General features: G+C 33.1%; 1 protein-coding gene across 2 annotated transcripts in view; it reads right to left on the bottom strand.

The window, feature by feature from the left end:
* Positions 1–2,368: 2,368 nt before the first annotated feature.
* Positions 2,369–13,024, bottom strand: part of LOC101505957 (DNA-directed RNA polymerase 2, chloroplastic/mitochondrial) — a 14,697-nt gene continuing 4,041 nt past the window's right edge. For both annotated transcript variants that reach the window (XM_004491900.4, XM_004491901.4), the window contains 15 exons: positions 12,239–12,297; positions 11,536–11,653; positions 11,243–11,356; positions 10,893–11,024; positions 10,391–10,807; positions 8,344–8,394; positions 7,176–7,246; positions 6,152–6,236; positions 5,772–5,924; positions 5,610–5,684; positions 4,830–4,919; positions 4,667–4,714; positions 3,868–3,982; positions 3,681–3,784; positions 2,369–3,093 (listed from right to left, as the gene is read on the bottom strand). In XM_004491900.4, coding sequence (XP_004491957.1) covers positions 2,983–3,093; positions 3,681–3,784; positions 3,868–3,982; positions 4,667–4,714; positions 4,830–4,919; positions 5,610–5,684; positions 5,772–5,924; positions 6,152–6,236; positions 7,176–7,246; positions 8,344–8,394; positions 10,391–10,807; positions 10,893–11,024; positions 11,243–11,356; positions 11,536–11,653; positions 12,239–12,297 — 1,743 coding nt within the window. In that variant the 3' untranslated portion in view covers positions 2,369–2,982. The remainder of the gene's footprint in view (positions 3,094–3,680; positions 3,785–3,867; positions 3,983–4,666; positions 4,715–4,829; positions 4,920–5,609; positions 5,685–5,771; positions 5,925–6,151; positions 6,237–7,175; positions 7,247–8,343; positions 8,395–10,390; positions 10,808–10,892; positions 11,025–11,242; positions 11,357–11,535; positions 11,654–12,238; positions 12,298–13,024) is intronic.

Here is a 13,024-nt window from a genome sequence, read left to right as displayed (position 1 = left end):
ATTAATATTATTATTATTATTATTATTATTATTATTATTATTATTATTATTATTATTATTATTATTATTATTATTATTATTATTATTATTATTATTATTATTACTATTTTTATGCTTAGGTAGATATGTAAATTTTACAAAATGCACTATTTATTTGACGGGGTCTACACGTCGGAGGTACTAAAAAATTTTATAACTAAAAACACTCCACTAAATGAAAGCCTAAAAGGTAAGAAAACTTCCAAAATTCTATGGGTTAAGTGGGGGCCATTTTTTCTCAAATTTTTTTTATCAAAAAATTTTATAATTCTGAGAATTTTTGTTTTTAGATTTTTTTTTTTAACTTTTTCTTCTAAGAAAAAATTATTATGTTTTCTTAAGAAACTATTTTTGAATATTTAAAAAATAAAATTTTCCATTAAAAATTAATTTTTTTGAAAAAAATTATTTTTTTTCCAAAATAATCTTAATTAACATAAAGATTGAGTCCATCATCAAGACCCACATAGAATAATGAAAAAATTGGTTTTGACTTAAAAAGTTCACTCAAAAGAGGGTCTATAATTAAAAGATTAAGTATGAACCTTTTTAAACGAGGTTTAAGAGTTTAGGCTTATTTGACAGCTCTAGACTAAGTAAGGGGGGTTTAATATGCATCTTTTTTATAACTGATAATTTTATTTTTTTTAAAGTTAGTTTTACAGAAAAATAATTAGAAAGAACTTTTTTTTTTCTTTCTAAAAAGGTTATTATATTTTATTTTCAAAAGATATTTTCCCATAAAAAGTTATTTTTTTGGAAAAGATAATTTCCTAAAAAATTGAGGTCTATAGACTAATTTAAGATTTTGAAACTTTCAATTTTGGGAGCTTAGAAAAATAGGACATTTTAATCTTAGAAATTTTTTAGACCTTATCTGAACCTAGATTTAATTGCCCCATAAAATTGATAGCTTTGAATTCGTTTGTCTTCTCGAGTCTTTCCAATAAATCTCTTTGTAGAACTTTTATTTAGAATACAAGCTACAATTGTGGGTGCTTCTCCCATAATTACTTTGGCAAACTCTTGATCAATAACATGCTTCTCATCAAATTCATAATATGTGATCTTGTTTTTCTTCTTCGATCCTGCTATTGAGATGTCACTTTATGAATAATAGAAGTTAGAAAATTACTATACGTAAAAGAAATAAGAAAATTTATTATAGAGTAAATGTCCATTTTGGTGCCTGAATTTTTTTTGAGAAATCCAATTTAATACTTGAAAAATAAATCGGACCAAATTTTAAAAATAAAGATACTTCAAAAGATCTTAGAATAAAGAATAAAGGTTCATTTTGGTCCCTTAAAAATTGAGAGACTCTTGAAAAAAATAAAAACATTTTTTAGTCCATAAAAAAAATAAATCATATCAAATTAGTATTTATGATCAAGTTAAAAAAATTGTCTCCATTTCTACGATCAAGTTGTCCCTTTTCTTTGGTGCCACATTTTGTTGGTCTCCTCTTCTATTATTCTTGAGCCTGTGGTTTAAGTGACTTTCACTACACCACTTCAAGTGATCCTTACAACTCTTCAATTTTCACGGTTTCAACATCCTTTTTATATTCTTCTATGGCAACAACAATAACATGGCATATCGATGGCAGGTTCTTGAGATATTTTCAAGAATCAAAATATCTGACATATTTTTACCATATTGATTTATTTTGGTTTACACTCGTGTAAAATTTTGTCTGACATATTTTCACCATCTGCACTGACTCATATTGTCTCCTTAATGTTCAAAGCCTCCTTTGCCATACAGAAGACACCACAATCTTTTCAAAATCAGATGTATCACATTGATGGAGGCTAAATTAAGCTTTGTAAGCTTTCTCCTTCATCTCTTTGAAAGTTGATCTTTGGCCATCTGTTGAGTTAGTATCCAACTACTCCGATTTGGTACTAACTCCCAAACATCATCTCCATTTATGTGCACTACTAAACATAATTCTTCCCATCAAGAAAGTGAAGAGTTTCTGAAAAATGGCCATTGGAAGTCATTGGCCTACAAAATCATGGGTTCTCTAAAAAAGAACCACAACTCTAATACTCGTTGTTGGAACAAGAATATAAAAAGCATGGAAAAGAACTCGCCTATATTCACTTTCACTTGATATTTGATAGAATGCCATACTTATCAATAGAATGATTCTTCACTCCAACACCAATGCTCTTAGTATTTCCTATTATGTATAATAGTGTGCAGACGTACACTAATGTACTTGTCTGTTCTTCTCCATAAAATTAATAGAAGTCACATAATTTCACGTTTATTTAAAATAGTTATTGGATTAAGTTCGAATTATAAAATTGAAAGAAAAAACTACTCCGAACAATCATATCCCCCTTGTTATAGATAATAATCATATACTAAATAAATCATAAATAAATCATGTGGGTACACTAATTTAAACAACTGTATATTTACAAGAGAAAAACTATAGTGTAGACTTCTCTGCAGCTATCCATGACATGATTTGCATGCTCACTCAGAAGTTGAATTTAGTACAGATTTGATACTCGAACTGTGAAAAGTTCCCCATATTCTTCAAAAACTAAATAAATGAAATCTATTATTCGTGCTGCAGTGACTTAAAATGCATACTTTAACTCCTTGGCTTTTCCCTTAGATGCTTCCTCAATCCTGATTGTTGAACACTTGCACCAGCTTCCATAAGTGTATACCCCCAAATAATCATCTACACTACAAAAAGTAGGGTGAAGATATTGTCATTGATTCAACAAGGGTCCTCCGCAAAACCCTACATTGCCCTTGAAGATTATATACAGCCACTGAAATAGAACTATAGCAGCCTCTACAATGAGTACTTTCAGAAGATATTTCGTCCTCGTCGAGCTCACACAGATAGCTATTGTCAGTAGTAAGGGCTAAAAGACTGAATCCAATCCAAGCTTTAGAGAAGGGACTAGATTAGAATCAGTTGAAAAAATATGGCGACTCTAAAACTTCCCTCAAGTCAAAGTCTCCACGTTCAGGTAAGGGTGGAAATTGTAAAGATGGGAAAGACTCTTGAAAGCTCTCCAGTAACTGTTCACGGAATAAACAAACAAGAGATCAAACAATAATGTAAAAAACCACCAACAGAATAAGGTACAAAATTCAAATTAAATAAATTAAGATGCACTATTAACGAATAATAATTCCAGACTTTGCATCTTGTTAAATAGCACAGTAGCATGGATTTTGGATCCTTTTCTTTTTAAGTAATTCAGAAGGGAGAAATGAAATCCTAGAAGAAAAAAAAGGACATCACTCAAAAGTAATATCTGCAGTTTGATCACCAAGGTCAAAACCGGACCGAACCGTCCACAGTTCAACTGGGAACCGAACCTATGTCCAGTTCTGAAGACTCTGAAAAATGGAAACTAGGCCAATCCCAATCCAACACCAGTCAAACCATTAAACCTCAAACCGGTGACTAAGCAGATTCAATGTCTGATCCAGTTATAATTACCTCGTTATCTACTGACAAAGTCGAAGTCGTCTTCAATCATGACTATGCCATTCTTTTCATAAAAGATTTACGAATTACACTTACGAATTTCACCTCAAGTAAAATATACCTAGGAACAAGATAGTATTGGATATAAAAAATGAGCATTTAAACAACATACGTTTTCCAGAATTGGGGTCTCATAGAGTTCAACAAACTTTTCTCTCAGTATTTTGTTCATATTATCAACATCACATGCATGCGTCCAATATGAATCATGAACCCCTACAAGTATATAAACCAATCACCGATCATCAGTATTACAATTATAATACTAAAACCAAGGAAAGAACCTAACAAGGAAATACCTGCAAAACTCAAGCCTGCATTTTTGCAGGCAACTGCAGTCATCATCATATGAGAACCATCAAGCGAGTGAACAAAATTTGGTGGAAATGCGGTTCTCTGCCGCTTGACCATGACCTGGAATATTTGAAAATAAAATTTAAAAGTTAGATCTGGAAAATATAAATCAAAACAAAATACCAAAATTTTCTCCAATATAAACTTTGCTAGAAATGTTTGCAAGCTTGTTTATATAAAGATATGAAATAAAAAGAGTACATAATGATGAACTAAAAATTCTGGAAATGTTTGGTTTACAGAAGCCGGCCACACAAGCACTGCAAAATTCCCATGCATGATATGAGGTGACCATAGGAAGCTCAGATTCTATTTAATCAGCTTTGATGTCCACTGTAGATGAGCGTGTGAAGCCCAAAGTGTTGACAAATAGAGGCTATAGTGTTAAAGCGTAGCAGAATTTGAACAAGTCACTATTGTCTTGCAATACGCTATTTAGTACATATAGTTGTCAAACTACAGCTATAGCAGTGCTACAGGCCTACAACACTATGATGTAGCAAAATTTGGACAAACTGCAAGTTTTGCAATCCACAATTGAGAACACTGGAAGCCCATTGGAATCACAAATCCCAACCATGAGATTTTATTGTTTTTTCTTAATTAGTAATTTTACGAGGTAACTAATTAATATTGTCTATAAATATCCTTTCCCATCTTCCTTAATTGCTTCACACAAGTCAATAAAAATTTCTAGTACTTCTACATATAATTTCTATACAGCCACAAAAATTGCTAACTTGCCTTGTCTGTTTCTCGTTGCAATGTTAACATCTGAAGTGAAGTTTTGACCTATAACATATATAACAATAATAAAAGCTTATTAACCTATAAACAGCATAGAAATTATGAAAACTTGGGAGAAGTACTGATGATGTAATTCCAGGAAAAATTATGTTGCACTCACAATATGCCTTCCTAGTTTACGGTAAGGTTGCACCACAGGAAGTCCAAGAGGAGTGGTCCAACGCACTGGCTGGTTTTCAGATGCAATTACCTGTTCCAATTGTCTTATTAGCCATAATCATACAAATGGCGTGCAGACTGGCATGTTGTCCGTCTGTCTGCTTTTTTGATAAATAAATAAATAAATAGACATTATATATTTTATACGATTAATTAAAAAATTCAGTTATTTATTTGGGGAGGAAAGATAAAATGGTAAAAAATAGTTTAAACAAAAGATAAAAATGAAAGAAACAATTTACAAAAAATTTGGTATCTTTTTATATATAGGTAGGTATACATATCTTTTAAAGTTCAGTTATTTAAAAATAAAAGATAAAATTGTAAATAAAACAGTTAAAATGAAGGGTAGAATTGAAAGAAAAAAGTCATACCAAAACTTGGTATCCCTTTGTACACACACAAGTATAGATAACACAATTAAATAATCCATCTCCCTGAGTTTGGCATTTTATATTCTTTCTTTCCAAATATAAGTATGACAACATACACTGTCCACTGTTCTTCATAACAATATATAAAGGCAACACACCATTTTGGTGTGGCCTTTTTTATTTCCAAAATTACCTTTCACTTGCTTCCCAGATTAAATAAGTAACCACATCAAATTCAATATTTTTTATCCATAATAACAATATACACACGTTAGCACAATAAAAAAAAAGCGGACAGGACGTGCCCGTCTAGACGCTAGTGTTAGTATAAGGAGTATTTAACATACTTTTGCACAGTCCCCAAGCCAGTTCATGATACTTCGTGCGCCTTGAAACATCTCCTCTAAGGCAGTTAAGGTTACCTGAGAAGGAAAATAAAGATGAAACAAACACTACATACTTAACAAGGAGAGGGTATTTAAAACCCATCCATTTTAACCCCCTCTAACCTTTGCAGCATAACAAGAAGCACCAAAAAGCTCTGAATCATCTAAAATAGTGTTTCTTTCTTTCAACCTCCTCTTTATCTGTTCCCGTGCTCCAATATAAGTGACACCATACACTGATGTCATCACTGTCTGCTTAACCAATTTTCTATCCACCTAGAAAAAAGTTCAATCAGCTCAAAATCAGTCTTGAGGTGAAGAGTGGAAATGTAAAAACACAAGCATTAACTAGAATTTGTCAGAGAATAAATTATTATCACTCAAGGTTTATGATTTGAGGTGAACTATAATTTATTCTTTCAAGTTTCAACAGCTATAAGTCCTAATCTCTCCTTGTAATGTCAAAATATGAATCATATCACACCAAACAAATTGCAAATAACCTGATTAACCAAAGCCCTTGCATGACGAGCATCAGAAAAAACTGTGGGATCTTTCTGAGCATCCCTTCGCATGATCTCAAATACCCTGCATAAAAATTGTTTCTTATGATTTGAGTTTACAACCAAGACGCCTCTCACAATTCAAGTCAAAAAGAGACTAGTGTTGTCACGGATTGGGGAAAACAGCATTTGTTCAAATTCTACAAGGCGAGAAGCCTACAACACTAGAGCACCGCAATAGCTTTTATTCACAATACTTTATACTAAATAGCATATCGTACAACAATTGTGATTTGCTTGCAAATTCCGCAATGATAAAGTGTTATATCCGTTATTTGACAACACTGAAAGATATCACAGAAAAGAAGCAAAAAAAAGAGCTTTTCAATGTCAGAATAACTACAAATAAATAATAGACCAGATAGCATATCAGGAAAAACAATTGCACCATCAACCTCCTTAATTTTTTGATAAAGGAAAATTTTAGTAGAAAGAAAAACAAATACATAAGAGCACAATAAGATATCCTCAACAAATGAACAAAGTGGTCAAATGTTGTTTCCATTTATCTTTCAACCGTAATACCAGTGACATAATCAGGAAATTCAGCATGCCGTCTATAACCACTAAAAGTAACCACCAGTTCTAGATTTGTTAAAATTTATCCAACCAACAAAGAAAACCTTGGATACTTCCTTGTTCGCCAAGATTTCCAAGACAAAAAAGGTCAAATAATTACTTCCAACTTAACACATATGCCCTCCAATCATCCTAAATCACCAACAAAAAAAAATCATGCAGAACTGGAGAATTATTCGGCAAGCTAATGCTCAATAAGGGTTCCCCCTCCACCCTCCAAATTTTCAATTTGAGAGAACATCAAGACTTTAACAAAAAATGTAGAAATTCCAATCTTATAGGGGGAAAAGGAAATGTGTTTAAAGAAACAAACATGTTGATCAGACATATAAGACAAAGGTGTCTTAATTTTAAACTATATGTAACAATATACACAAATACTCACCTAGCCGCTATTCCCGAGTAAACATCGGCTGGCTTCTCTCCTGCAACTAGATTGACAGCAGCAGCCCCTAGCTAAATTAAAATATATAAATAACAAATCGTTATATAGATATCTCTAATCAGCAATATAGTTTTGTTCAAAAATGGAAAACAGATAGCATTTATTTTTTGTGAAATATTTAAGAGTTCTCACAAAACACATGATAATTATATATCTATTATATATCTCCACTCATAAACCTATATATAAAAACAAAGCATATGTTTCAGCCAGAGTCACTTTTGACAAGACCAGTCTCGGACCAAGCCCAAAGACAAAACAAACTTCACAGTCAAAAGACTCGACATACCAAATAGTACTGACAAGAACCAATCATCCCAAAAACTTAACTCTTAAGGGAAATATCGAAGGTTTCAGATCTAAGAAAAGGCTCTATATATGATACTATATTTGAAAGAAAGTGAGGCAAATTGTGACAAAGTGTTGGGTCAACAAGGAAAATGGAGGACCCCGTTCTGAGTATTTGGCCAAATGCTTCATTGATAACTGAGTATGATACATGAATGTATATATAGAGATGGAGCCTTTGTGGCCCAAATAGATTCTATTATAACAGCATAACATAATACAATGAGTTGGTGTATCTTTATACATCTAAGCATATAATTAAGTACTATCCTGACCCATATACAAATACAATAGTTACTCTAATATGAAAGTGCGTGAATGGTTTTATATCGACCACATCCCTCACATAATGGCCTTTTGCACATGCCGACCCAACCTTATGTTGAAAGTCGATTTCTATCAGAAGAGGAGCAACAATGCTTGACCTCAAGATCACATAGTCAAAGAGGCTTGATACCATATCATGAAATTACCATCTCAAAAGCTTACGCAGTTGGATTGGATGAAAGCACATGAATGGTTTTATACCTAAGTGCAAGTGTACAAAGTTTAATGTGATTGTAAGTTTTACTCGAAGTCTCGAACTAAAAAATCATTTTAAAAGATCATTTTCAACAACCATCAAAATCTTTAGGACACAGCTACATTCAGAAGTGGTATTCATACCTTAACTTGATCTCTAATACCTAGGACTAAATAACTTGAAACTCAAAAATTGGAAAAAGACACGGGGAAAGCAAACTGACACGGGCCCATTTACCTTGTCTCTTCCTAAAGCAGCATAATGTTGCAATCCATTGCAAGAGCCATCCTGTGACAAAAAATCATAGTACAAATATTGATTAGTTAATAAACATGATGGTACATTATAAACGGAAATCATGATAACGATGGGCATGACAACAACATTCCACGACTAAATGATTTTTTATACCAGACAACAAATAATCAATAGAAATAGATTAAGCTGGTGACTTTAAGACAAAGCATTAAGTGCATTACTGTGAAGAAAAATGCTATAGAAACTGATAGAGCAGAGGTAAGATAGAATTAGATGAAGAGAATTATTGTATTAATGGATATGAAAACAGAAAATGATTCCAGAGCTAATGCTCCTCAGTTAGAGAAAACAATTCTCAAACTAATTCCCCACACACTCCTATTTATTAGGGGAATACTAACTAATTATGCCAGCTAGGCAATCACACTTTTCCTGCATTCCCTTTCTTATTCTTTCTCAGATATGCTCGCCACTACTTAGGCCTCACTTCATCTCTGTTAACTAACAGATCCCCCTCATCACTCGTGGGGCCTAACCCATTCCTATCAGAAACACTGAAACTAATTTCTTTTATAATATATACGGTGGCATCTAGCGTGAGCCATCAAATAGGTGATTCACTGATGGACCACTTTATTAAAAAAATAACTAAAGGTGTAGAAGAGTTAGAAACAAAAATGTGAATATATGTAACTTTTCTCACACAATCTCCAACCACATGAATATCGTGCATAAATCAAATATAAGACAAACATTACAGGAAAGAAAAAAAGTGTTACGAGTCTTTTCATTTTCCAGAATAAGAAAGGGGAAAAAATTAAACTAGGAGGAGTGCACTTCTCCTCTGCTTCACATTTTATTCCCTTTCTATTATTTTTGTTTTAGTTATTATTATTTGATGTTTTTAACCCCCATATAATTCTAAGTTGCAGGATGCAGATAGTGAAATCTAAAGGAGAAGAGTGGGGTGGCTGATGGTCATAGTAAGGGGAGCGAGAATGAAGTTGTTGTGGTTTGTTGGAGAGGACACGCATGAGGAAAGATAGGGGCAGACTTGTGTGTGGAAATGAGTAGATATTCTCATTTTAAACACATCAAGACCATTGATTAAATTTAACGGCATTGTTTTTCTAATTCACCGGTGAGGGACTTAATTGAACTATCACGCTAGGAGCCACCATATTATAAATTATAAAAACAAATTATAAATGGGAGAAATATAAGGATAGCCTAGTGCAGGAGGCTTACAGTATTGCGTGTTCAGTGAGGGTATATATTATGTGTGTGTGTGTGTGGTGTTTCAGCAGAGATGTACTCCACTACTAGTTTTAAGCACAGACAGCTTTGGGATTAAGCATGTCACCGTGTCCGAATGTCACCGTGTCCGACACCTGCACGACACATCAAACAAGTGACGTAAAAACAACTTCTTTCTTTGCTTCAATCAACTTAGACACCCATGACACATCAACCGAGGGTTAAAGATGTGCCAAAGCAATAATGAGGGTTAAAGGCATTACAACATGTTTACTTTTTCAGTAGTACATGAATGAATGAAGGTGCAAAATCATCATATCTTGTTTGATAATTTTTGTAATGAAACAAACTCCTTAAGTTGAAATGCAATATATATTTTGATTCACAATACTTGAGGTGCTAGGTAAGTGGTAAGAATTTAGCCTTGTAGCCTCAAGGTATCGAGCTCAAATCCCCTCGGGGGCAGTTGTAAAATGACCATTAGTGCCACTTTGAATAATAAAAATTTACCCCTTCCCCAATTTTTATTTTAAAATAAAGTTTTATAATTAATGTTCATATTTTATTTAATTGTAATAAATAAATAAATGTGAATCGCTGTCAATGTCCTATGTTTTTTACATTAGCAGTGACGACGTGTCTTTCGTGTGCTTCATTCAACTCAATTCATACAAGGCATGGCTGTGTCATAACCTCAAACTACCCAAGCAAAGCTATGAACACCCTAGCATATTTGATATGTCAAAGTTCATTTGCATCATGAAAATACCTGGTGTACTGGAATATGTGACATAAACTCTTCTGGTGCAGAACTTCTTAAAGCTTCAGTTAGAGTTATGCATGCAGCCAAGCACTGGAATGGATCTTCTGCATTCAACCACCACTGTCTTCCTTCCATAGGTTTTTCAGCAGAATCAAATATGTCATCAAGATGATTTTCAACGAATGCTATGCGACCTTCACTGGATAGTTTGTCAACACCGCCAGCATATAGATTTGCGAGGTGTATTTTCAGCCAGTACAGACCAGACTTTCCAAGAGGGCGTCCATCTGCAAACTCCAATATCCCTCGGCATACATCTGAACCAAGGTGATTTAAATGTGGGTGCATGGGATATGCGCGCCCCCGAAAATCAAGGTTGTGTGGGTAGTAAAAAGACTCTTCGTCCTTCATTTTTCGGGCTACCTGCACCCGTAGATATAAATGAATGAGTCACCAAACAAAAAATAAGGACTACAAGCTAATGCACATATAGGTCAAAGTAGCATACAGCAAGTTTGAGTTCGATGTCACAACGTTGCGAATATCTCTCCCGGTTCTCTTTCTTCGCAGATTTGAGCTTCCATTTCCATTTAGTTTTCTCTACTTCATCATCAGTAACCGGTTCCTTGGGTAAATCAGCCTGCAATAGAAAGTTGAGCACCATTTCAAACCATAGTCAACAATAAGTTTCTTAAAGCACAAAATGTAAAATTCATGATTCCTAAATCTTTAATATTTACACCAGTGTTGTCAAAATAGCAATTACTCGGTGCTATAGAGTAGCGTAATTTGAACAATAAAATCACAAATAACAATTAAAACAATAGACGAATAAAGAAATTGTATAGTTAAACTTACATCAAAGCGGCTAACCAAACCAGCAAGTGTGCCTCCAGTAGCCCATATCCTGTCCACAACACTGAGTACCTCTTTATTTATCCTCCATTTTGTATGCCCAAGAGTATCCAGAGCCTAATCACAAGCGTTTTATATGTACATTTATCAAAAGAAACTCCCTACTTAAACAAAAGCATAGTGAAAAAAATATAACATATCACAAGGTAGGTGTACATTCAAGCACAACTCTTCATTGAGTAACATCAATATCTGTACTGTACCCAAAATGCATGAAAATTATGATAAATTCAGACCTCATATACAGGCTCTAGTTGCTTCCTAGGGACGTTCTTGACAGCCTCGCGTTGTTGCTTGACTCCATGAGTACGCATGACATAGGAGGGTAAGAACAAGTACCCACCTTTGTCATAACTGTGAAAGTTAGCCAAAGGGAAAATTGAGAATCAGCACCAAGTTAGACATTCATCCAAAAGAAGAAAAACTGTAGTCTACATGTTATAAACATCGAAGCCAATTGATTGTTTGTAGTATGCATGTCATTTACATGTTATATACTATGAAAAGTGTAGTATGATTGATTGTTGATAGTGTATGAGGAAAATCCTTCTTCATCTATACATCATCTATACATATATACATATAATAAATCTATACATCTACACATATAATAAAGAAGATAAAGGGGATAGGGAAATTTGGTGTAGCATATTTTTCTACCCAAAATACCCTTATAATTTTTTCCTAACTTATCACATAGTAGTAACCACCATTGGAAAAAACCATCAATGAACAAGAGACAAAAAAAACAAAGAGAAAGGGGAAGGATTGAAGAAAAATATTTAAAATAAAAATTACCGTTCTTGATTAACCTACATTTTTTAGTACGACGTGATTAACATATTATTTTGGACGCTTATAATCATAAAATTGATAAGCAGTAAAAATGATAAGCAAAGGGTTAGAAAGACAACACTAAAATGTGTTAAGTTATCATACCCTGTCCAGTTGGTTGGTGGAACCAACATAGGCATATAAGGAATGACCATATTTTTTGCCTGTTGAAAAATAGAAGAAAAGATATCAAGAATTTGTAGAACCCATGAACAGAAGACATCTTTTAACATAAAATATACAAAAATTTAAGGTGCAATCACATATACTCAAATCTGATTGAAATAAAAAATACATATAGTGGCGCTGGTGCTTTTAATACCCAATAAGATAAGCCAATAACCGTCCGAAAATTGGTGTCATTCAATCAGAGATATGGAGAAAGACCAGAGAATGGACATGAGCAATTTACTCAATGCCAGGTGATTCTCCACTGATCAACTTCTTCTAGAATCCATAGAGATAACCACTAATACAAGACAAGTGTATTTAAAAAGAAGAAACAAGCTTTTGATGAGCCCAGTCTGTGAGCAAAATTCCAATTAACTCAAGGACTAGCTATGTAAACTCAATCCTATCCCCCATTGAGCACAAGAAGCCTTTGAGTCCGGTTTTATTTGCAAATTAATACAAATTATTATAGGACAAAACAAAACATAAAAGGGATGAAGAAAAACACAAAAACCAAAAATTGTTACTCAATAAACCATGGTACAAAAGTTTTCCCGTGAACATAATACCTAACAGAAAAAATACTCATTTTTATTTCCTGCCTAATAACTGCAATGACTATGTTTAACTTTTCATTATACATAATAATATACATATATACATATATATATATATATATATATATATATATATATAATATTATATATATAAACATGTGTC

The sequence above is a fragment of the Cicer arietinum genome, chromosome 3 (genome assembly GCF_000331145.2).
Source record: "Cicer arietinum cultivar CDC Frontier isolate Library 1 chromosome 3, Cicar.CDCFrontier_v2.0, whole genome shotgun sequence".
In the NCBI taxonomy this organism is placed as follows: domain Eukaryota; kingdom Viridiplantae; phylum Streptophyta; class Magnoliopsida; order Fabales; family Fabaceae; genus Cicer; species Cicer arietinum.
This window is presented reverse-complemented; position numbering and strand designations above follow the sequence as displayed.